General features: G+C 32.6%; 9 protein-coding genes across 9 annotated transcripts; 4 read left to right on the forward strand and 5 right to left on the reverse strand.

Moving 5' to 3' along the window:
- Positions 1–695: 695 nt before the first annotated feature.
- Positions 696–2,361, forward strand: BX663DRAFT_489960 (putative serine esterase-domain-containing protein; the record flags this gene model as incomplete). Its single annotated transcript, XM_051524933.1, has 7 exons — positions 696–815; positions 886–960; positions 1,094–1,240; positions 1,325–1,499; positions 1,600–1,741; positions 1,808–2,243; positions 2,335–2,361. 7 exons carry the CDS (start codon positions 696–698, stop codon positions 2,359–2,361), a joined length of 1,122 nt encoding a protein of 373 aa, XP_051378525.1.
- A 103-nt stretch (positions 2,362–2,464) lies between these two features.
- On the reverse strand, positions 2,465–3,628 carry BX663DRAFT_442883 (uncharacterized protein; the record flags this gene model as incomplete). Its single annotated transcript, XM_051523542.1, has 5 exons — positions 2,465–2,584; positions 2,648–2,761; positions 2,824–2,896; positions 2,967–3,416; positions 3,510–3,628. The coding sequence occupies 5 exons, from the start codon at positions 3,626–3,628 to the stop codon at positions 2,465–2,467; spliced, it is 876 nt and encodes a 291-aa protein (XP_051378526.1).
- Positions 3,629–3,787: 159 nt separating this feature from the next.
- On the reverse strand, positions 3,788–5,370 carry BX663DRAFT_442946 (pseudouridine synthase; the record flags this gene model as incomplete). The annotated part of the gene is made up of 4 exons (XM_051523547.1): positions 3,788–4,203; positions 4,266–4,761; positions 4,828–4,957; positions 5,021–5,370. 4 exons carry the CDS (start codon positions 5,368–5,370, stop codon positions 3,788–3,790), a joined length of 1,392 nt encoding a protein of 463 aa, XP_051378527.1.
- Positions 5,021–7,082, reverse strand: BX663DRAFT_524502 (actin-like protein ARP6). Its single transcript, XM_051529635.1, has 7 exons — positions 6,981–7,082; positions 6,816–6,930; positions 6,249–6,742; positions 5,962–6,194; positions 5,820–5,895; positions 5,696–5,758; positions 5,021–5,621 (listed from the first exon to the last, which is right to left on the reverse strand). Exons 1-7 carry the CDS (start codon positions 7,058–7,060, stop codon positions 5,480–5,482), a joined length of 1,203 nt encoding a protein of 400 aa, XP_051378528.1. The 5' UTR covers positions 7,061–7,082; the 3' UTR covers positions 5,021–5,479.
- Positions 7,083–7,767: 685 nt separating this feature from the next.
- On the reverse strand, positions 7,768–9,705 carry BX663DRAFT_533301 (uncharacterized protein; the record flags this gene model as incomplete). Its single annotated transcript, XM_051530516.1, has 4 exons — positions 7,768–8,173; positions 8,236–8,499; positions 8,620–9,580; positions 9,660–9,705. 4 exons carry the CDS (start codon positions 9,703–9,705, stop codon positions 7,768–7,770), a joined length of 1,677 nt encoding a protein of 558 aa, XP_051378529.1.
- A 2,746-nt stretch (positions 9,706–12,451) lies between these two features.
- BX663DRAFT_240090 (aspartic peptidase domain-containing protein) lies at positions 12,452–14,669 on the forward strand. The gene is made up of 6 exons (XM_051521841.1): positions 12,452–12,827; positions 12,892–12,952; positions 13,064–13,095; positions 13,166–13,376; positions 13,452–13,520; positions 13,612–14,669. Exons 1-6 carry the CDS (start codon positions 12,681–12,683, stop codon positions 14,490–14,492), a joined length of 1,401 nt encoding a protein of 466 aa, XP_051378530.1. The 5' UTR covers positions 12,452–12,680; the 3' UTR covers positions 14,493–14,669.
- Positions 14,670–14,702: 33 nt separating this feature from the next.
- Positions 14,703–15,765, forward strand: BX663DRAFT_524522 (Prefoldin subunit-domain-containing protein). Its single transcript, XM_051529636.1, has 5 exons — positions 14,703–14,795; positions 14,853–14,926; positions 14,999–15,209; positions 15,294–15,432; positions 15,575–15,765. Exons 1-5 carry the CDS (start codon positions 14,739–14,741, stop codon positions 15,658–15,660), a joined length of 567 nt encoding a protein of 188 aa, XP_051378531.1. The 5' UTR covers positions 14,703–14,738; the 3' UTR covers positions 15,661–15,765.
- A 23-nt stretch (positions 15,766–15,788) lies between these two features.
- BX663DRAFT_524523 (magnesium transporter) lies at positions 15,789–16,404 on the forward strand. The gene is made up of 4 exons (XM_051529637.1): positions 15,789–15,896; positions 15,956–16,008; positions 16,106–16,209; positions 16,290–16,404. Exons 1-4 carry the CDS (start codon positions 15,815–15,817, stop codon positions 16,363–16,365), a joined length of 315 nt encoding a protein of 104 aa, XP_051378532.1. The 5' UTR covers positions 15,789–15,814; the 3' UTR covers positions 16,366–16,404.
- BX663DRAFT_442840 (cell morphogenesis C-terminal-domain-containing protein) lies at positions 16,397–21,271 on the reverse strand (the record flags this gene model as incomplete). The annotated part of the gene is made up of 3 exons (XM_051523538.1): positions 16,397–18,947; positions 19,037–19,170; positions 19,235–21,271. The coding sequence occupies 3 exons, from the start codon at positions 21,269–21,271 to the stop codon at positions 16,397–16,399; spliced, it is 4,722 nt and encodes a 1,573-aa protein (XP_051378533.1).
- Between the last annotated feature and the right edge of the window lie 281 nt (positions 21,272–21,552).

A 21,552-nucleotide genomic window follows, 5' to 3' on the forward strand; every position in this document is an offset into this window, starting at 1 on the left:
ATATGAATTATTAAAGTACATAATAGCTTTTTCTTTTCTTCATTTTAAATTTCTAGCGATAGATCAAGGATTGCTCAATAGGATGAAGGCCAAAAAAATATATATATATATTTAATTCATCCTTTATTCATGACCTATAAATAAGTACTCCTTGGTATTTTTTTTTATCGTGTATTGTTTATTATAATGCAATAATGACTTTGGGAATGCATACCATGCTTATCTCCAAAAATTTCAAGCTAAGAAAACAAAAAAAAATTACTCTACAACTGATATTATCATCTTGGTTTTTAGTTGTAGACTGACTGAATAGTTTCAATACAAGTTCCTTAGTATTCTTATCATTTTATATCATCATCTTCTTCTTTTTCTGGTTTATAATTCAAAGCACTTTATTATGCTTACTAACTTTTATTATTTTGTAACCTAAACAATAGCCAGCCATTTTATCTTTTATCATTTATTTTCGAGTACATGCTACTGTGGCCTTATAGAAAATACATATTTTTATTAAAGTATCCAAAATCGGTCATGATTTTATACGTCAGTGCTTTCCTTAATAAGAAAGAGAAACGGAGAAATTGTTTAACCGGATTCAAGTTAATATAATATTAACAAACTTGTCTTTTTTTTTTTTTTTTCTTTTTTTTTTTTTCTTTTAATACACATATAAATATTTATATTTATAGATAATCATGGATAAAGATACAGTCTCACTTGTTGTCTTATCTCATGGATTGTGGGGAGTCAAAAGTCATATGAGTTATATAGAAAAAAAACTGAAAGAAAAATATCGAGATAGTAGTATCTGTATTGTAAAAATAGATGTGTATATACTTTGATTATTATGCTGTTTTGTTAATAGTCAGAATAATTCTACTATAGTTGAATTCAAGTATAAATGAAGCTAAATATACATATGATGGTATTGACATTTGTGGTATTCGACTTGCTAATGAAGTAAGACTTTCCCTCCTCACCTCCTCCTTTTTTTTTTTTTTTTTTTTTTTTTTTTTTTTTTTTTTTTTTTTTTTTTTTTTTTTGCCTCATTCAATAATGACTTTGTTATAAAACTACTTTATACGCTAAATAGATTGAGTCAACTGTGGCCAGATTTAGTAAGGATGGTAAACAAGTCAAGAAAATTAGTTTTATCGGTTATTCGCTAGGTGGACTCATCACACGATTTGCTATTGGAGTCTTGGGGCAAAGAGGTGTTTTCAAGAGGATAGAGCCACTTGTAAGTAACTTTGATTGAATAAATAAGAAAGTCCAAAGTAATGTTAGGCCAATTATTTAAAATATCGGGGATTATGTTTATTAGTACTTTATTACATTTGCTACTCCACATTTGGGTGTTAGGCTACCTTCATCGTCTGTTGTATCATCCTTCTTTAATTTAGTGAGTGGAAAACTAGTATCCAGATCAGGTGAACAACTTCAATTAATAGACAACTATCAACATCATGAACCATTACTCGAAGTCATGTCAGATCCAGGTATATATTTTTTATTTTTATTTTTATGTTTTTTCTTTTTTTTTTATTATCAGGAAAACAAAAAAAAGAAGATGATGTGTATTGAAGAATTAAATTATAGATGGCGTTTATTTCAAATATCTTTCTATGTTTAAGGTACGAAGAATATATGCGAATATTGCTAATGATCGTACTGTACCTTATTGGACAGCTGGTATAGAATTGATGGATTATTTTTATAACAGTAAAGGAAAATTGGACTTGTAAGAAAAATAATAATAATGATAACAATACGTCACTACTTTAATATAATTAATTTTCTATAATAGAACACTAGATGAAGCTTATATTTCTGTTATTACTGCCTTTGATATTCGTCATTCAACTAAAAAATCAAATGGACAAATGAAAGCCTTCAAGGAAAAGGAAAGGAAACCATTAAAAACAGTGGCCTTAAAATACACATTTTATTGTTTATTTCCTATAGCTGCGCCCTTATTTGTCTTGATAGCACTCTCTGTTCTCAGTTATCAAGGAATAATAAGTCGATATCGAGCATCACAACTACTTCATAAACAACAACGATTATTAAAGGTAGAGGACAAGAATGAAAGCGGACGACGCAAGTCAACAGCAACCGATCAAATTGTTCATGGTGAATTCTTAGCTGGCACACTAGATGCAGTTAACTTAATGCCTCCTGGAGAAGAAAATGACAATACTGTATCATCATTGGATGATCATCCTCAACATAACCATTACAACGTTAAACCTTCTCATGAACTCCTTGAAAAATCAGCGTTACTTAAGCTAAATGATACGACAAAACATATCCACAATAACCTACATTTATTAGAATGGCAACGTGTTTGGATTTATTTAAAGGCATTTAATGCACATGGAAGTATTATATGTCGACAAAAGAGGTTTTCAACTGAAGGAGGTATAGCGACTGTAAAACATTTTATAGATACTACACAGTTTGTTTAATGAAATTTGCCAAGCACAACAGGATGACTTGCTGAAAGACCACCATCAATAGCAATAGCTTGACCATTAATATAGGAAGCTTCATCTGAAGCCAAAAAGGCAACCATGTGAGCAACCTATATAATTTGTTATTTATTATTATTTAAATAAATATGTATGTATATGTATATTTATATTACCTCTGATGAAATACCATATCTACGAGTTGGATTAAGCTGTCCAATCTTGTTTGCAGAACCTTTTTGACGAGCATAGTCAAAAGTAGCCTTCGTCATACCTGTTTCAATCAAGCCCTATATATAATAAAATAAGTTTATCACGGCTCGGTTGAAAAAAAAAAAAGGTTTTTTCTTACTGGGCAAATTGCATTAATTCGAATATTTGTTCCAGCATATTGAAAAGAGCTTGTCTGACATAAATTGATTACCCTACAAAACACATATAACACGATATTATTATTATTATTATTATTCCTCATCCTATGATGAACTAACATACGCTGCTTTTGATGCTGAATATTCAGGTGATCCAGCGCCAGATCGAAGACCTGCAACGGATGCTGTACAAATAATGGAGCCACTCGATTGCTGCTTTTCGTTGTTTGTCTTGAGCATGGCCTCACCTGCATATTTGATAGCCAAAAAGGCACTAAGGGCGTTTACTCTCATCATCGTCATGAATGATTCAGCTGTTTCATCCTGAAGTCTATCTGCTGTAGCAATCCCAGCATTAGCAAAAAAGACATCAACACGACCATATTGTTCAAGGGCTTCATGAATGATACCAGAGACAGCTGAAGGAGAAGCAGCATCCACAGCTCTAGCAATACAGTCTACATTATAGTGTTGTTTAATATGTTGAACAAGATCATCAAGATTGGTAAGGGTAAGATCAGTCACATAGATAGCTTTGGGACTTCGTTTGGCTAGATCGATAGCAGAAGCTCGGCTACCATTGAGAGGAGAAAAAAAAAAAAAGAAAAGTTAGTATACGGGGTATATGTGGAGAAGATGAAGAAATAGTATCATATGTATATATCACCCTATGCCGTAAAGTGAGCCAGCACCTGTGACGATACATACTTTATCCTTAAGAGATGGAGTCACATTAGTTAAATGTTGAAAGATTTGAGTTGCTCGATCATTAGCAGTTGAAGTCATAATTAAAATTGAACAAAAACAGTAGAGGAAAAAAAAAAAAAAAAAAAAAGGGAAGGAGGGACTTGAAATACACATAGGAAACTGTAGTATTTTAAGTTACCTAATGATTATAATTTCGTGGGAAACAAAATTCTTTATTATGTAAGTATATAAAAGAACTTATTCATCTTCTTCTTCATCACTACCCTTCTTGTTAAACTTTGTTTCCACTAAACATTCCTTTGGAATTACACCTTTATCATTCAAATACAAGTAATCAGGACCCACATGAGCATCTAACGATGTTAAATAACCATCAAATACATGCTCATTATGTTCTGTTTCAAAGATCTTTTTATAAATCCATTCATGCTTAAACTCCTCAATCTTATCATTGTAAAGATCAAAATCAATTTTATCTCGTTTGACTTCATTAGATGCCTTGATGCGTGTCTTTTCATTGTAAACCTTAAAGATAGGTCGTTCTAATAAAAGGCCAAGAGCAGGTGCCTTAGGAATATTAATTCTATTTTCTTCAAATGATTGAGAGATCAGTGAAATAGGTGTCTTTGTACGAGTCACAAGTAATGCCATAGCTAATTTAATAAATGTTAGGTAAAGACTGGGATATTCACTTTTTTTTTTTTTTTTGACCTACCAATCATTTTTCGAATTTGATGCAACATGAATGATTGACCATGTAACTTAATACTAAGCCATTCACTGCCATCAATATAGATGGGCTCAGAAACATCAATACTTTTGATAAATCGATTAGCACTTTTTTCTTTAAAGGATTTTCCATTTGTATAATTGTGAAAATTATGAGTTCCTTCAAAACATTTGAGAGCTTGTTTAAAGATATTGATTTGATCATTTGTTGCTCTATATTGGTGACGTTCTTCAAGCTCTTTAGGTGTACTGCGTGTTGTGTAACGATATTCACCTTCTGGGGTTACCAACTTCAAGTCGTTTTCATGACTTGGTTCTGTTGTCAATGTTTTTTCAGTGGGTGCCATAAAGGCACAAGTAGGCAATAAATATTCATAAACTCGTGAATCACACAGGTTTTTGGGATTGAATGAATTGATGACAGGTACAAAACCCCAAACACGAATTTGGGGAGGCAAAAGGTCATTAATACGTTGAACAATCTCATCAGCGCTTTCATCGGGCATAATTTGCATTTTGAAAGAAATGATATTGCCAGCTGCGTGTACACCTTTATCAGTGCGTGCAGCTCGCATCCATGCAGATTTTTTAGGATCAGTTGCATTATCTTTTGAAATGGCATTAACTTTACAAAGTACATTAAAAAGTTCTCCTTCAATCGAACTAGCATTTTGATTACTAACAAACGAATAATTAGCATTTCAAAAAAGAAAAAAAAAGAAAAACACATTTTATGCTTACAGCTGGAGGCCTTGATAACCAGTTCCGTTATAGCCGATCAATAAAGCAACTTTCTTTTTTGGAATTCGAGGTTCACGAGGACCTAAATGTTCAGGACGTTCCTCTAATCCTACACGACCACCTCCTTTTTTCTCATCATATTCCTTTTTTGTAGGTTTTCGTTTTGAACGAGGTGAAGAAAAATTGGGATCATCAATTTGGATGGGACGCTTTGCACCTACTGTTTCTTGTTGTTTAGATTCTGTCTTTTGATCATTTGTTGATCCTTGATCATTAGATTGTGCTTTTTGAGCCTCAGTTATCGACTCTTGTTCAGTTGGTTTTTTTTCTTTTGATGAAACAATGCCCATGTTTTTGTATATTCTCTCTCTCTCTCTCCTTATGTAAACAAGAAAAAATAAAGCTTATATGCGTATAAAAAAAAAATTTTTTTTTTATTAACTTCTTCAAAAAAGCCAATCAAATTGCTCCAAACTTCCTTCTACAAATCTCACTACCATATTCCAAATATTCTTTACGCTGAACAAACGTCTTTTGCAATTCACTTTTAGAGCTTAATGAAGTAAATCTATTTCCACCTTCCCATGCAAAAGTGACAGGACTAGAAAAGTAAAGAAGAAGAAGAAAAAAAAAAGTTAGCAAAATAGATAAAGCTGTAATTATGTACACTTTTACTTAGGCGGTGTCACTATACGAATATCAAATTCAGTAGGAACTAATAGCCTTAAATCTTGCTCACTATTTTATATATTAATTGAGTTTATTAATAAATTTAACCTATTTATAGAGGGAGCCTTACATTCTTTCCATATAACCTGGTATATTTGCATTGCCGCCTACAAGTACAATATTCGCATATAAAAGTCCATGAATAGCTAAATAAATCAAAAGTTAAAGAGAAAAAAAAAAGGCAAAAAAAAAAAAATATAGGTGTATATTACATGAATCACAAGCAAGTACACTTTGAGTTATGGCCTCAGGAATACCAGCTTGATCAATTCCGATATCAGAAGGATGCATTAATATTTCGGGTATCATGAATCTTTCGTTATTCATTAGTAACACCTGCTGATCTGAAGAAGTTGAACCATAAGGACGAATATGACCTTCTGTTGTATTTACAAAATCTGGTAATACATATTCCTGTATAATTGAATTCTTGATACCTTGTTTTCTAGTAAAAAAAAATAAGAGAAAGAAAAAAATTGCATTTTTGATTCTTTTTTACCTGCATATATCTAGATCTTTATAAACGTCTTTTGAAATAAAACAAGATTTCTCTTTAACATCATTTATAATATATGTTTCTTCCATCATGTCGTAGGAACGAAAGGAGACAACCTCTTTAAGGTGATTTGTCAGCAATTTCCCTCCTACATTTAATCGTCTTATTCCTTTTAAAACAGGTTTCCCCATCAAAAAGGGGACAGTATGAGTAAAGGAATAGCCTGAATCAACCACTAAAACACAGTCAGGAATAGATCCTAACTTGTCCTTAAAGAGTCCACTTAACTCATTGTAAAGACATAATTGAGGGGCCATAGTACGATAACAAGCTTTAAATTCATACTCTTCAAAAATCACTTGATCGTAACTATCCTGAATAATGGGTAAGTTAAAACAAGGTTCAGTTATAAGTAGACGACTCGATTTAGGATCAAAATGCGATTTGAAAAGACGATCCCAAATACTGCGTTCGATGGTCCAATTGACGAGTAAACCCTATCATTAAAAGAAATGAGTCATATTACTGCGAGCTATCTCTATGTATGAAGAAAAAAAAAAGGAAACTTACTTTTTCAAAGGGTATACGATAATAAAGGGATGAAAAATCAGTGCATTCGTCGAGTTCATCGCCTATATACTGTCGTTTGTCTTTTTTATCACGTATAATGGCATTGGGTATAAGCCTAGAATAGATTAGCTTCAACTATTGAGTATTATTATTGAAGGGTATTACCTTGGTGACTTGTGTGTAGAGGATAAACCTACTTTCATCGTATGGGCTCCATTATCTAATATAATCGTAGGTATTGACATCTTGAGAAAATGAAAAAAAAAAAACAAAAAAAAAAAAAAAAAAAAAAAAAGAAAAAAAAAAAAGATTATGTAAGTCGGTGTTTTAAAATATAAAGGATATGCTTAGATATGCGAACACAACTATTTACAAAGTGTTGGTTTTAATAGCGCTGTGTGCAAGATATCCTTATGACATTAACAATCCTACTCTTAGCATACCACACAATTTTAGACATGGATTTTTATTTCATATATTTAAAACTATTTGATTTTTAATTGTATTTTATATAATGAATATTTTCTGTTTTGTATGCATTTTTTTTTAATTGGATTCTTTACTTTGCATACTTGTTCTATCTTATGTTCTTTCGTTCTTTCTCTTGTTAATTTTCTAACTTTACTCCATCTATATAATGAACTTGTGTGCTGTTTTAATGTTATAGGGTAAAATATAGATTTGTATGTGAGATAACAAGTCTAAAATAGGTGTCATTAACAATTAGACAGTAATAGTTTTAAGCTATTATACGCTTATTGATTATTTCATACATGCTTTTTTATACATGTAAGCTTCTTGCAATTATTTAGTAATAACTAACATTTGAAACATAGGTTGTTAATATGGTAGACAGAAAAAAAAACGCGCTTGTTATATAATGGCCTAACGCTCTGTCTGTTTGTTTACATAAAATGAATATATAATATTTATTGATAATGGAATGCATGTATTATTTTGATAATTCTACATCGCTTGCGGAAGCAGAAGTATTATAAGCTGTAGTTGACGTATTACCTGTCTTATCTAAGAAATAAAGTTGTTCATCTGAATCTGATTCCTCTTCTTGTTTTGTCCAATTAAAGATATTGCTGTCATGAAGCAACACATTTGCAGTGCCTGTCAAAAACTCACTAGCAATTTGTGAAAATGTTCTTCCTCCTGATGCTAACTCAGATACAGATTCTTCGCTTGTATTGTCACTTCTAAATACATTGGATGAATCAAAATCGCTAAAGACGTTAGGACCAATTTCGTTGATGGCTGCTGTAATGTCCTGAGAAAGTTTTTCACGAAGTTGACGTAAGTTAGCAGATGCATCAGGGTCTACTAAAGCTAGGTATAAAGGGCGAATAGATCTGAGGAATAGAATAGAATAAGTAAGTACAAAACAATGAGTGTGCTTTTTATCATGTTTTACTTGAATACATCTACTCCATTTTCTGCAAATCTCATTGACGCGTAACTAATAAAAGGTAACATGGTCCATGTCAAAAGAGGATATAACAAAGTTTTGAACCAACTTAAATCTGATTTTAGACATATCCAAAGCACAATTAGCGTATACAAACCATAAAGTAAGGGTATTAAGACTAAACCAACTAAAAATTTCCATGTAGCTAATACATCCCTTCCTCTAATCTTTACTGAAGATGATTTTAACGCGTCTTTTGCTTTCTTTGCACTAAGCGCTTTTGCTGTAATGACAATAGGTAGATTCAGAATAGATCTAATAATAAGATTAAATAAATTTTCATTCTTTCTTCTTCTTCCCTTTTCTCTCTTTTTTTTTTTTTTCTTTTACCCTGGGAATGACAATAGAGCCCATACAATTAAAACACCAATACGATACCATAATAAACAAAATGTTCTCCACTCTCTTAAATTAATCTCTGGCACCTGATGATCCCTTAATCCATGATATTTTAATAATTGATTATAGGCTAATACTTTCTGCTGTAAGTCAATAACACGTGGATCATCTTTATAGATATTGTATCCAATAACAAAACGACGATTTAAATCAACAACCTGAGCAATATGAAGACGACGATGAGTAGCTGGCTTATAGAGACGACGAGCTGCCTGAATACACATTAGAGTTTGATCATTAGGAACATTGACTGTGACAGCTTTTAATGCATAAAATATAGTATCTAATAAACTCGAACAAGCTTCGCGTTTTTCCTCTCCTCCCTTCTTGAACTTTTCTACAAGATCATTAGAGATTGTGATTGGATTACCAAACTCAATCACAGCTCTTGAACGAAACTTGTGAGCATGGAAATAGTTGAGTCCACAAGGTACAATTTTGACATCAAGACCTGGATATTTGGCCATCGCGCCTAATGCCATAATAGTCACACCTGCTTTAAATGGCAACATCTCTGCACGATCGTGCGATCCACCTTCTGGAAAAATCGTGATGCAGCGACCCTCATGTAATTCTTCGTAAACACATTCATAAACACCATCTTGGTCAATATGGGGTAAACATTTGTAGGCAGAGCCCGAGGGCTTGGTGAGGTGTTCAAGTGCCCGCTTATCGGTAATAGGTGATTTAATAATAAGTTCAGTGTCAGACAATATCTTTGCAACGGTGATTTTGCCTGAATTACGAGGTAAAATGATGGCATCGTTAGGTTGAAATTGGCTGGTAAATTGAGTGTCAATGCCATGAATTTTAAGACGATCGGTCTTGGGATTTAAAAGGTGAATGCGCCCATGACCTGTTTCTGCAAGATCTTGAGGCCTCATGACGGGAACTGCAAAAAAAAAAAAAAAAAAAAAAAAAAAGATTAATGTTTCTAATAATAAAATAGGGCAGCTTATAGAGAAACATACTTGGATGAACAAGGCTAGCAAGGAAACCAATGGCTTTCTGTTTCATTGATTTAGCAGCAATTAAAAAGGATACTGGGCGATTACATTCTCGCATAACAATCAAAGGATCAACGAACTAGAATTATGTTAATTCAGTGAAAATTTGTATATTATTTAATGATTATACTCTACTTGATTTGCATGGGGAGCAGCAACAAAGATCACAGGGCCATCTAAAGGGATCTTGTGTGAACCTCTAGGTCTAATTTCTCGAAAGAAGACATCAAGCATAATATTAAATAGCCATAATGCACAATCATACAATATGTCTTGCTTTTGTTTTTTCATTTTTTTTCTTTTTCTTATTCGTTTTCTTATTCTTTTCCTTTTCCTTTCTTTTTTTTTTTTATTTATTTTATTTTATTTTTTTGGTTAAGGAGCAAAAAGAAACTTCAAGAAAAATAAAGTCAAATAATAATGTCCGAACTGTTAAAATAAGCAAATAAAACATTTGCATACTTCAGATTTTCTTTTTTTTGATTTTTTTTTTCATTTTTATTATCGTTATTTAAACAGAAACTACAGCATATTTACATCATTTAAAAGGTTAAATTTTTGGATTTTACCATAGCCCTATCTAAATAGATAATACGCTTATTTAAGCCAATTCAACTGTGGTTTTTTTTTTTAAAAAAGAAAAAGACTTACAATGTCATCTTTAAGTTATTTATCAAACTACTGCTTTACACGTGTTCTTATATATATATATATATATTTATTTTTTTTTGAGATATAGAATGGATAATATATTAACAGTCTATAACATAACTGATTTGAATGGTGTATTAGTAACATAGTTATATGGCTATCAAATTGTTTCTTTTAAATTTTAATATTCTAAGCAATACCTCGTATTTCCCTTTTCAACTTGTTATTTGTGTTTACCAAGAATTGGTTTTACTACGGTTATTGCTGTCCTATTAATATCAATGAGTCGTTCTATTATTATTCCGATTATATCAGTTTTTCGATAACTTAATACTTCTTCAAATAGTAGTATTTTGAATTAGCTGCTTAGAGAAACTGAAGAATTTACTACAATTAGTAAAATTCTGATCATATTTTAAAAGAAATGAATGTATTCTTTCATATACAAGTATAGAGTTTTCAGAAATAGACGTAAAGTGATCATTTTAAATGATCCTTATACTCATTAAAGATCTATAGAAGATTCTAATTATTAGTAGTATAGAGCGTTGGAATAAATGTATTGTTAAATATAACATGTGTCTTTAGAGGAACCTCCTATAACAATTTAGGTTTGATTATTATATATAAATCGAACATATTATATTATAGTGCAGCTAAATAATAAATGAGTTTATTTTATAAACCCTTCCAGTTAAATTGCAATCCAAGTAAGGCTTATTATTGTACAATTATCGTCATTATCGATAACTATCAATTACAGTAATACTGTTTGCACCTTAAAAATAGATGTAACAATATAGTAAAATACAATAAGAGTCCTTAATCGTTTACTTTACTAGTAGTTTCTTATAATAATTTTCTTGTAGCACTATTAGAATACATTATGCCGTTTACAAACGAAATAAATGAGCTATTCTATTCTACTTTACGTGTTATTCTATAAGGAAGATGTCATAAAATCGCATACATGGATAAATTCATATCCAACAATAATTTAAATAGTGTTGATGAATTCTAGATTAGGACAGAAATACGTTCTAAAAAAAGACCTAATATACACTTATAATTATTTAATGTAACTAGTAGACAGCCAATCATCATGCTAATATATGTTCATTATCTTCTTCTTCTTCTTTTTTTTTACCGCAGTAAAAGACTAATATAAGCTTGAAAAGTGTAAAGTAACTTGATTCTTGGTAGATTTGATCGTTATTAACTTATTTTTGTAAACTTTATTAATGTTATACCTTCTTGTAATCATAGTTAGTCTAATAAGTTTGATATTTTCCTGTTTCTTAAATTACGAGGGAGGGAATAGACATGTCCCAGATGACTAATAGTGTTATCATTTTGGATCCGAAATTTGCTTACTCACCTTTTGCTTAATAAATACGAAAGCAGTATAATTATAGCTTGCTTATTCTTAATCTTCTTAGTTACACATATCTAAATAAGAAAATTATTTTTAATTGAACAAAGTAAGTATTAAAGAAAAAAGTGAAATGATCCAAAGAAGATAGAAATAAATTTCAAAATTAAAGACTAGCTTATTCCAAAAATAGTCTATTCTGTAAAGAATATCTATGATTTGCTATTTAAATAGAAGAGAACAAAATATAGAGTATATATTGTTATTAATATATAGAATCACACTGAAGACGCATCTCCTTAGACATATAGACTTTAATTAAATATGCCAAGCTAACTGTTGATTGCAAATAAAGAACCCTTTTAAATAATGGAATCCAAATTTCAAGTATCAAATGTATTTTTAAATGACAATGATCCTTGTTGTACGTATAAAACTTCTAATTACATAACAGAATATAGTTTTCTGTATTTATATGTGATGTATTATACATAAATGAAAGTATATATTTATATGTGATGTATTATACATAAATGAAAGCATATATTTATGTAGGCAATTCTCGACCTAATTTATAATTATCATAGACTCTTTATATAATAATAGGAGTATAAAAGATCCAGGGCACCCTTTACACAATAGTTAATTAGCTTACTTTCTATCCAATCAATTTAACAATTTTTAAACTCAATTTCTTCATTTTGTTCTTTGATCATTACACACAAAAAGCTTCACTCTAAACTAATAATTCCTTTTTTTTTTCAATATATTTTATTACTCCTTTTTCGTTCTTTTTTTTTCACTCGTTCCTTTTCTTTTCTCTCTCTATCTTTCTCTCTTTTTTTTTTCTTGTATTATTAGATAGGTCATAAATCTTTATATCATAAACAGTAACGAAATCAAAATCTTATTCGAACTCCAATAAATCGTATAAATAAATACCCTTTCCAGTCTTTATAAATATGCGTACTGCTTTCCTTTGTCTTGCAGCTTTTGCACAATTAGCTTTAAATGCTGTTTCAGCAGACCCTATCAATATTCCTCTTTATAAACGTTCTGATTCTGGTGCTATTTATAAAGCTGCCGGAAAAGCACTTGAAAATGGTGTGGTAAATATACATAATTAATATTTTGTGTTACAATATACTAACTAAGTTAAATTTCTTTATATAGCTTGCTGGTAAAGTAAAGATTGGTAATCCTCCTCAAGAATTTACTGTAGCCTTTGATACCAGTAAATATATCTGATCTTTTTTTTTTCTTTCTTTTTTCTTTTTTTTTTATCCCCTCCCCTACCCCTTATTTTATTACAAGGTTGTACTTAATTTCATTATTTTTAAACTAGCGACTGGTTATTCTTGGGTTCGTGGTTCTAGAGTAAAGTATTACTTACACTACATTCTGCATATTCTTCTAAATCTTATAAATTTATTATTATTATTAATAGTGTAAAACTAAAAATTGTCGTGGACGTTGTAGTTATTATGCCCTCAAATCCTCAGATGTTGTTTCAACAGGAAAAAAATTTTCAGTTGAATATGGCGACTCTTGTGTTGATACACATGTTTATTTAGATACCTTTGAATTCAGCAATCTTACAGTTAAGAATATGCCTTTTGGCGGCGCCTATCGTATGTCAGGTTTCGCTAATGGTTTTGGTAAGCTACACATCATATATATGTATATATAAATAAACTGTAGCATGTAGATTACTTACTTTATTTTATGCATAGACGGTTATCTTGGTCTTGGCCGTAGTGTTGATTTTAATTTTACCAAGATAAGATCGACCGCATCCAACAGTAAATTTGACATGGAAACAAAAAAAAAAAAAAAATGCATAATAAAATTTCTAATTTTTTTCTTTTTTTTTTTTTCCTTTTTCTTTTATAGGCTTGAGTAAACGTGATGTTACACTTCCTGATTCTGCCTTTGTTTCTACTGCTTTCCAACAAGGTTCTGGAATAACAAGTGCTCAGTTTGGTATCTATACAACAAGCACAAATGCCGGTTTTGATCAATCTGGTACTACACCTGTAACATCCAATACAGGCAACATAGCTAACACAAATACCACTCCTCCACCTGGTTCTAATATCAATACCAACACCACTACGACTGATACTACCGTTGATACTTCTGGTAGTGTCACAGATGGAGGATTTGGTGCTCTCACAAAACGAAACAATCATGCCGCCGACACAGAAGAAGAAGAACCTGCTGGCTACCTTATTTTAGGTGGTGTCGATAAGTCAATTATAAAAGGTAAAATGGAATATATTCGTTTAGCTGATAATCCAGGTGCTAAAGCCAAGAATTGGGACGTTTGTATTCGACATGCTAGCTTTGGTCCTCTTCGTTTCCGTCAGCAGCCTAATGCGATTGCCTCTGTCTCTACATCTACTAGTTTTATTTCCATGCCACCTGACCAAGCTGATGCCTTCCATGCCAAGTTTGGTGGTCAATACCAACCTTCAAAGCGTAACTATGCTATCAAATGTTCTAAAGCTGCTGAGTTACCTCTTCTGAAAATGACACTTGAAGATCATATTGTCGAATTGCCTGCAAAATATTGGATTGCTGTTGTAGATGCTGATCGTGACTGTTGCGAAACTAAAATTACTCGTGGTAATTCAGAGCGTGATTGGGTGCTTGGTACAAGTTTAATAAATGCCTTTTATACAAGTTTTGATCCTGAAAACGAAGCAATTGGTTTAGCTATCAAGAAGGGCCATTCAAACGATGGCCTTCGAGTCTACAAAAAATCCCATTAAAAAAAAAATCTAACATTACTTTATATGAAAATCCTTACTTTTTTTTTTTAAAGTGTTATAACAAAGAATATAGGAATAAATATTTATACATATAGAATATAGCTTCCCCTTGATTTTATAAACCAAAAATAAATTAAAGTCTATTTAATCTCAGCGAATGAAAGATTTCGAAAAAAAAAAAGGCTCATTTATAAATCTATTTCTTTTTTTTTTTTTTTATAAATATTTATACATTTCGGTTAAACAATGAGTCAACAAAAATTAACATCAAATCCTCGTGGTATTCCTAGTTCACCTTTTGTGGTATGTTTTATTAACAATATGAATAAAAACAACAAAACTAAAGATTTATATTATTAGGAACGCGTTGAAGACTATGTTTCTGAAGCAGAACCTGTTGAGGTTGTGTTAAGAAAGTTTCAAGAAGCCATTAGGTAAATCTTATTTCTATCTTTTTTTTTTTTTTTTTTTTTTTTTAACCTACTTTGACCCAACTTGTTTTGTAGTAAATATAAATTTATGGAAATCAATTTATTACAGCGTAGAAAAGTATTAGAAGAAAAGATTCCCGAGATCGAAAAGACGATTGCCATGGTCGATGTGTTGGCAGAAAAGAAGGATTCAGATGAACCCTTATATACTGATTTTGAATTAAACGACACATTATATGCCAAAGCTAAAATCGAAGCCTCTGGTACTGTCTATCTTTGGTTAGGTGTAAAGATTTTTTTTTTTTTAAAAAAAAAAATACACATGTACATAAATTTGAAAATTTTACTTAATGATTTCATATATGTATAGGCTAATGTGATGCTTGAATATACTTTTGAAGAAGCCAAGGATTTGTTAACATCAAAGCTTGAAACAGCCAAAACGTCATTAAAAAACACATTGGAAGATCTTGAATTCTTGAGAAGCCAGATTACAACTATGGAAGTCAGTATCCTTTTTTGTTTTAATTTTGATTTCTTGTTTTTTTTTTTAGGGATTAGATCAAAATAAGTTAAAGAAGACATTTATTATCCTTAACCTTCATTTTCTTTCTTTCTTTTTTTTTTTTTTTTTTTTTTTTTGCATACTAGATACTGCACGTGTATATAATTGGGATGTTAAACAAAGACGACTCTTGCGAGAGAAACAAGCCTCAACTGTGGAAGCTTCTGCTTAATACATGTTCTTATTTTATACACATTTGTGTTGTAGTTTATACAATTCGGAAGCTAAAAATAATAATAATAATAATAATAATAAAAAATACGAATCCACACATTTCTGTATAATATGACTTTATTTTAAGCTTTTTATTTTATTTTATTTTTATTATGAGTGCTCAACAATTAGGGAAATTCTTAGGGTTGTTTGGTGCCTTATTTCTTGCCCATTCAGCTTATTCAACTTATGAGCGTAATTAAAAAATATCAGTATATGTTTAGTATCTTAAACATTAACATTTCTTTTCCTAGATCTCGCATACATTAAAGCAGTTGATGAAGTGAATACAACACTTCCAATAGAAGTATAAATTAAAAATTAAAAAAAAAAAGATAAAAGCTATATATGCATTAACAAAAAAAGAAAAGAAAAGAAAAGCTTACTTGGTTTAATTCTTTTAGATCGTTACAGAATGCTTAGTATCAGCCTTTGTAGCTCTTGTTGGTGTCATTCTATCTGCAGACGCGTTCAAACCTATCGCTATGGAACTTGAAGTAGCAAAAATGTAAACTAAATGAATTTCATAATAACAACTATGTATACATATCTATTTATTTATTTATTTTATTTTATTTTGTTTTATAGGACAATTGATAAAATCGATACAAGACCTTCATTTATTACTTTCAATCATCGTAAAGTCATTTCTAAACAAGTATAGCAAGATGGAAAAAACAAAAAATTGAATAAAGTTAATTAGTTGTTGTAACATTAATAACGAGTGGAGGTGGAGCCATAGGCTCCCCATCTTCATTAAAGAAGTCGTCTAAATCTTTAAGTGCATTCATAATCTCATTTCCATAAGTAACAGAAGGTAAGCCGTTCACCTGTGACGGTTCGCCTGTCAACATGGACAGATCCTCAACAGAAAATTGAATGTTGGGTTCAATCGGTACATTGGTTGAACATTCCAAGACGACAGAATAGATGTTATGTCTTGTTATTCTTGCTGCTTCGGTAAAATTATTGAGTCCCCAAATGAGATCACCACCATGACTTGTCTGAATACCAGAGTTGAGGATCGTAATGGCACGATCAGCATATTCAGTCGATATAAGCTGTAAGAGGGGCTCAAGGGCAGCAATATCAATGCTGACGGGGGTCATACCCATCATCTGTCCTGTCACATAGGGCACTAAACTTTCAATAAGTAAGAGTGATTTTTCGCGATAGTAAGGAATTTTGTTTTTCACCAATAAGAGAGCAAACATAAAGGCTTGTTGGCAATATTTAGTTAAAAAGAGAGGACGCATACCACTCAAGATCTGCTTTAGATAGTCTTGTTGAAATTTACCCTTTTGAATTGGGTAAGTGGATAAGATACGCTGCATATCTGTAAAGCCCTCAAACAGCAAAACTAATTTTTGAGACCAGGCCATTGCCTCAGCATCCACTGTCTCACCATCTAGACCATGCAATAGACGGGGTATACTACCTAATAACAAATACATCAAACGTGTCTCATTTGGATCAATCAATGGTAAATGCTCTTGCAATGAAATTAAATTAAGAACACGGAAGGTATCTTCCTCTACTGAGGAAAACTGTAGGCCCTTCAGAAGCAGTGGCTGAAGCCCATCAAACTCACATGACCAATTTTTAGGAAAACTCTCAATCAACTTGGGCATCTCCAGTTTCTCCAACACGACACCTAACAGGTGAAGGGCCTCACAATGTTCAGATTCGTAAGGGCTGTAGAGACATGCTACAGCTGCCCAGAATAATTGTGGAAACAAATCATCCATGGATTTTGCTACATCTGTCAACGTCAAGATAATCTCCAAAGCAAATCCTCGAATATCCTCTGATCGATCTGCGATTGTATTCGAGAGACGAGCTAACATGTCAGCTAGCATATGCCCATTAAAAGCGGGCATGAGAGCTCTAAAACACTGGAAGGAGCGACAGGCGATATGTCTAACTGAACAACAGGTAGCCCACTTTAAAGCTGTTTCGCCCCATTTCTGACGCAAATCGGGGTCCTCATTTGAAAAGACATCAACAACACGTTGTAAGAGCTGTTTGAGTTCGTTGGCACTCGCGATACGACGGTTTTTCGGAGTGAGATTCTCATAAGCCCAGAGACGTTTCCCTTCCTTTTCAACCAGCCACTGAATAACTTCAGATGCCCTTTGAGAGGACTCAGAATCGATAGACTGACGCACAACAATGGAATGAATGAGGTTAATGAGAAAGCAACGTGATTGATCACAGATAATACTGATGAGGTGGTCCAATTGAATAAAGATACAATGAAGCAACAGAGGTAGATGTGGTGCGAGTTCAGCACCTGCTTCAATGGCTAAATCAACTAAAAAGACCATAGCCAGTTGTCCTCTGGAGAATACAGGCTTTTTAGGATAAGTGGGTAAAACTTTTTGTGCATCAGCAACAAAGAGAAGCGGGAAAGCGTGCAGATGTCGTTGACTTGCTTCCTTCAGTTGCGGGACCATGGATCGTGGTGTGATTTCAGCAAGGACCTCTTCCATGATAGCGGCAAACGCATGTGTACGACCTAAACAGACAAAGATACGTTTTGCATGTATCAAGAACCAAGGGTTACGTGTCTCTTGCCCCATATCGAGTAAATACATAATAATCGCTCGTACATTTCGACCATATTCCACTAATTGGCTCCATAGAGCTGCTGTCTCCTTTACATAAATATCACCAAACTTTACCGTAAGATAATAAAGATTTGAGAGCACCATGTAGGCCGAGGCACTTAAGTCTGTATCATGAGGGCCCACCATAAGATCAACCTTACGATGCCAGGGCAACATGTATGTCAACACCTCACGTTGTGAATTAGGGCTGATATGTTCAAACCGCTGAGTGATCTCTGATAACATTGAGTAAGTTTGCTCTGGATGATCAAGAGCTAACCTTGCTGATAATAATGTCTGTGTATGTTTGTAGATTGCAGGTAAACTACTTGTGATACCAATTTCGTATTCTTTTGCACAAGAATCAGCAAAGACACGCTCCTCAATCACCCTTAAAAGTTGAATCGCTGTCTTTCTTATCGCCTTTTTATTATCACCTGTTTTGAAAAGAGCAAGACTCATGATTTGATGAATATGACAGGGATAATCTTCGACACGAATTACAATTTCTGCTAGTGCATGAAAGTAGCCTTGTGTGAATTCTAATTTGGGGTTACCTGCATAGCATTGTTCAATAATATCATCCAATAAAATTAATTGATCTTGGTTATACATCATTACTTCTTCAAGTGCACGTCTTGTATATGAAAAAAAAAAAGATGATAATGGAAATTTGTTACAAAGTTACTTGGATTTTTATTATTTTTAACATTATTATTCTTTTACCTTGCAATGGCATGATATTTTGGATCTCGACTTTCAAACATAGCATCAATCCAATTAAGTATATTTAATGTATCAAATTGAATAATCGCTTGTCGTGCTTTTTTCTGACCTAGATAAGCATACAAAGGACCTCTCTAAAAAAAAATAATATGAGAATTTATATCTATTTATCATTTATCTTAATATGAAAAAAAATACCAAAAGAGTTGCCATAGCACTTAGCGATGCTAACTCTAATGTCTTTCTTTCTTCTTCCATCACTTGAGTCATTGACGCCCTTTCCTTTAAATCTTTACATTGTTCTAAAACGTCTCGCATCATGGTTGCTTCACGTTGCTGAGCCGTTTTAGCGGCTACACCATATCCACACCATTCTTCAAACATTTTGTATAAACTTAACCTTGTCTCAAAGGACATCACCTTACTTGGATCCTCTAACCTCATGATACCCTCATACAACTTATCGACTAGTCCACACAGATGAATTCGAAGACGTTGATATTCCCATTCAATCTGTACTTCTGTATCCATTAAAAATGATTTAGTCTCCTTGATATAACTCATGATAATGTCCATGGCATTGTTAATTGTGTTCTCTAATAGACAAGGAGCGGTCAATTCAAGTAAATTCATCAGAGAGATACGCAAACGATCATTCTTTTTAGAGCGTTTATTTTGATAGGGCTTTTGATTATTGCGCTGTTTACCATCATCTAGGATAGTCTTTAGATAGGGTTCAAGTTCAGATAAAAGTAGGTGATAGACGCTATGATTGATATGACCCAGGCCCTCAATGACTGCCTCACGAACTTGACGATGCTCAGAGGTCAAGTAAGGCACTAATAGACGGAAAAAGTCGCGTGGTGTAGAGATATCGACCACTGTTGACTTGCGAGGCCAAAAACTATGCGCTGTCGTTATGATGGTAGTAGCAGAACTAAAGACTAAATAAATACGCCATTGATCGATTTGATCAACGCTTGCTGCTCTTTGACTATTCTTCGCTATACTCAGTGTCCCCGTCGCTGTCGCTGTCTCAACAAGAGCTAAAATAGATGGTTGAATCTGCAGGATACGTTCACACATGTTACTTCGTGTCATGGCTGTTATCTTTGGAAAATGCTTAAAACAGAGCTTACATAAGGTGGGTAACCAAGCATTCCAAATTGTGATATCCAAAGGATGATCACTAGCTGCAATCTGTAAAAATGTAACATTATGCCGTTGATGCTGTGTAAGTCGATTACGAATTTCATTTGATTGTGATGTTTGTGTCTTTAAATCTGCATTTAATAGCATATCATAAAGATGTGACCATTCAGTTGTTGTTGTTGTTGTTGCTAGCTTCCGACCTACTATCTCAATGATTTGTACAGCAAATTTTCGTACCCAAGCTGACTGATGACAAAGAAATAAAAGAGCATTTGCTTCTATCAACTGAACAACATCATGATTAAGTTGATCATGTTGATCAATCCATATCTTTAAGAGTTCTACATACAATATCATAAAACCACTTGTTGTTGCAATTGCTAAAGATTGAACTATATCCCAGAACTTGTCTTCAATTTTTGAAATAAAATTTGAGAAACCAACAAGAACAGTTTGACTATCGATTTGAGAGGCAATACGTAAAAGAGCAGATGTAGCAGCACCTACTACATCTGGATCTGTATGTACACTGTACCTTGCCAACATATCCACCAATTGTTGTAATGGTATACCTGTCGGCATCACACGCGGTATACCCTCTAAGATTGTCTTGATGACATCAAAATAGGGCTGTTTATCTTTAGTGTATGAAACAGAAAAAGTTGCGTAGGCGTGGTATATCTGTGCTCCTCCATCTGTGTTTGTATTGGTAAAGATGGGTACTGAATAGTTAACATTAGTAGTGGCTGTTGCTACTGCTGTTGATGTTGATGTTGTTGTTGTTGCTGCTGCTGTTGATGTTGATGTTGTTGCTGTTGTTGTTATTGTTCCTGTTGCTGCTGTTGTTATTGTTGTTGTTGCTGCTGCTGCTGCTGCTGCTGCTGCTGCTGTTGTTGTTGTTGTTGTTGTTGTTGCTGTAGTTAAAGATCCTATAGTAGCAGCTGTAGTTGTGGTAGCATTATTCTGTAAGGTATAATAATTTGCACCTCGTATGATATTCTTTTCGTCCAATACCAGTAGGCGACCAAATGTTTGATCAAGACTAGATAAAGTTTTAGAAATAGCATTTTGGATATGTTCCATAATATCTGGTTTCAGTTTTGTAAGGTTTATAGTGAGAATATCCGCTGTACATGGAGAGATATTGTTAGCTATCGTCATATCAATATCAGTTGGAAAGTTAGGTTGTGATACATTATTCTCAAGATCTCTTAATAGTAATCTAAATGCAGATAGAGCAATAACCATACGTTCAGGACTAATCACATCCCAGTTGTGACCGTTATCAGTATTAAGGAGATAAAAGATGATTTTTTTTGTGCTTGAATCAATATCTCGCATCAGTACAAAATAAACAATGAGAA

The sequence above is a fragment of the Cokeromyces recurvatus genome (genome assembly GCF_025118155.1).
Source record: "Cokeromyces recurvatus strain NRRL 2243 chromosome Unknown BX663scaffold_39, whole genome shotgun sequence".
Classification (NCBI taxonomy): domain Eukaryota; kingdom Fungi; phylum Mucoromycota; class Mucoromycetes; order Mucorales; family Mucoraceae; genus Cokeromyces; species Cokeromyces recurvatus.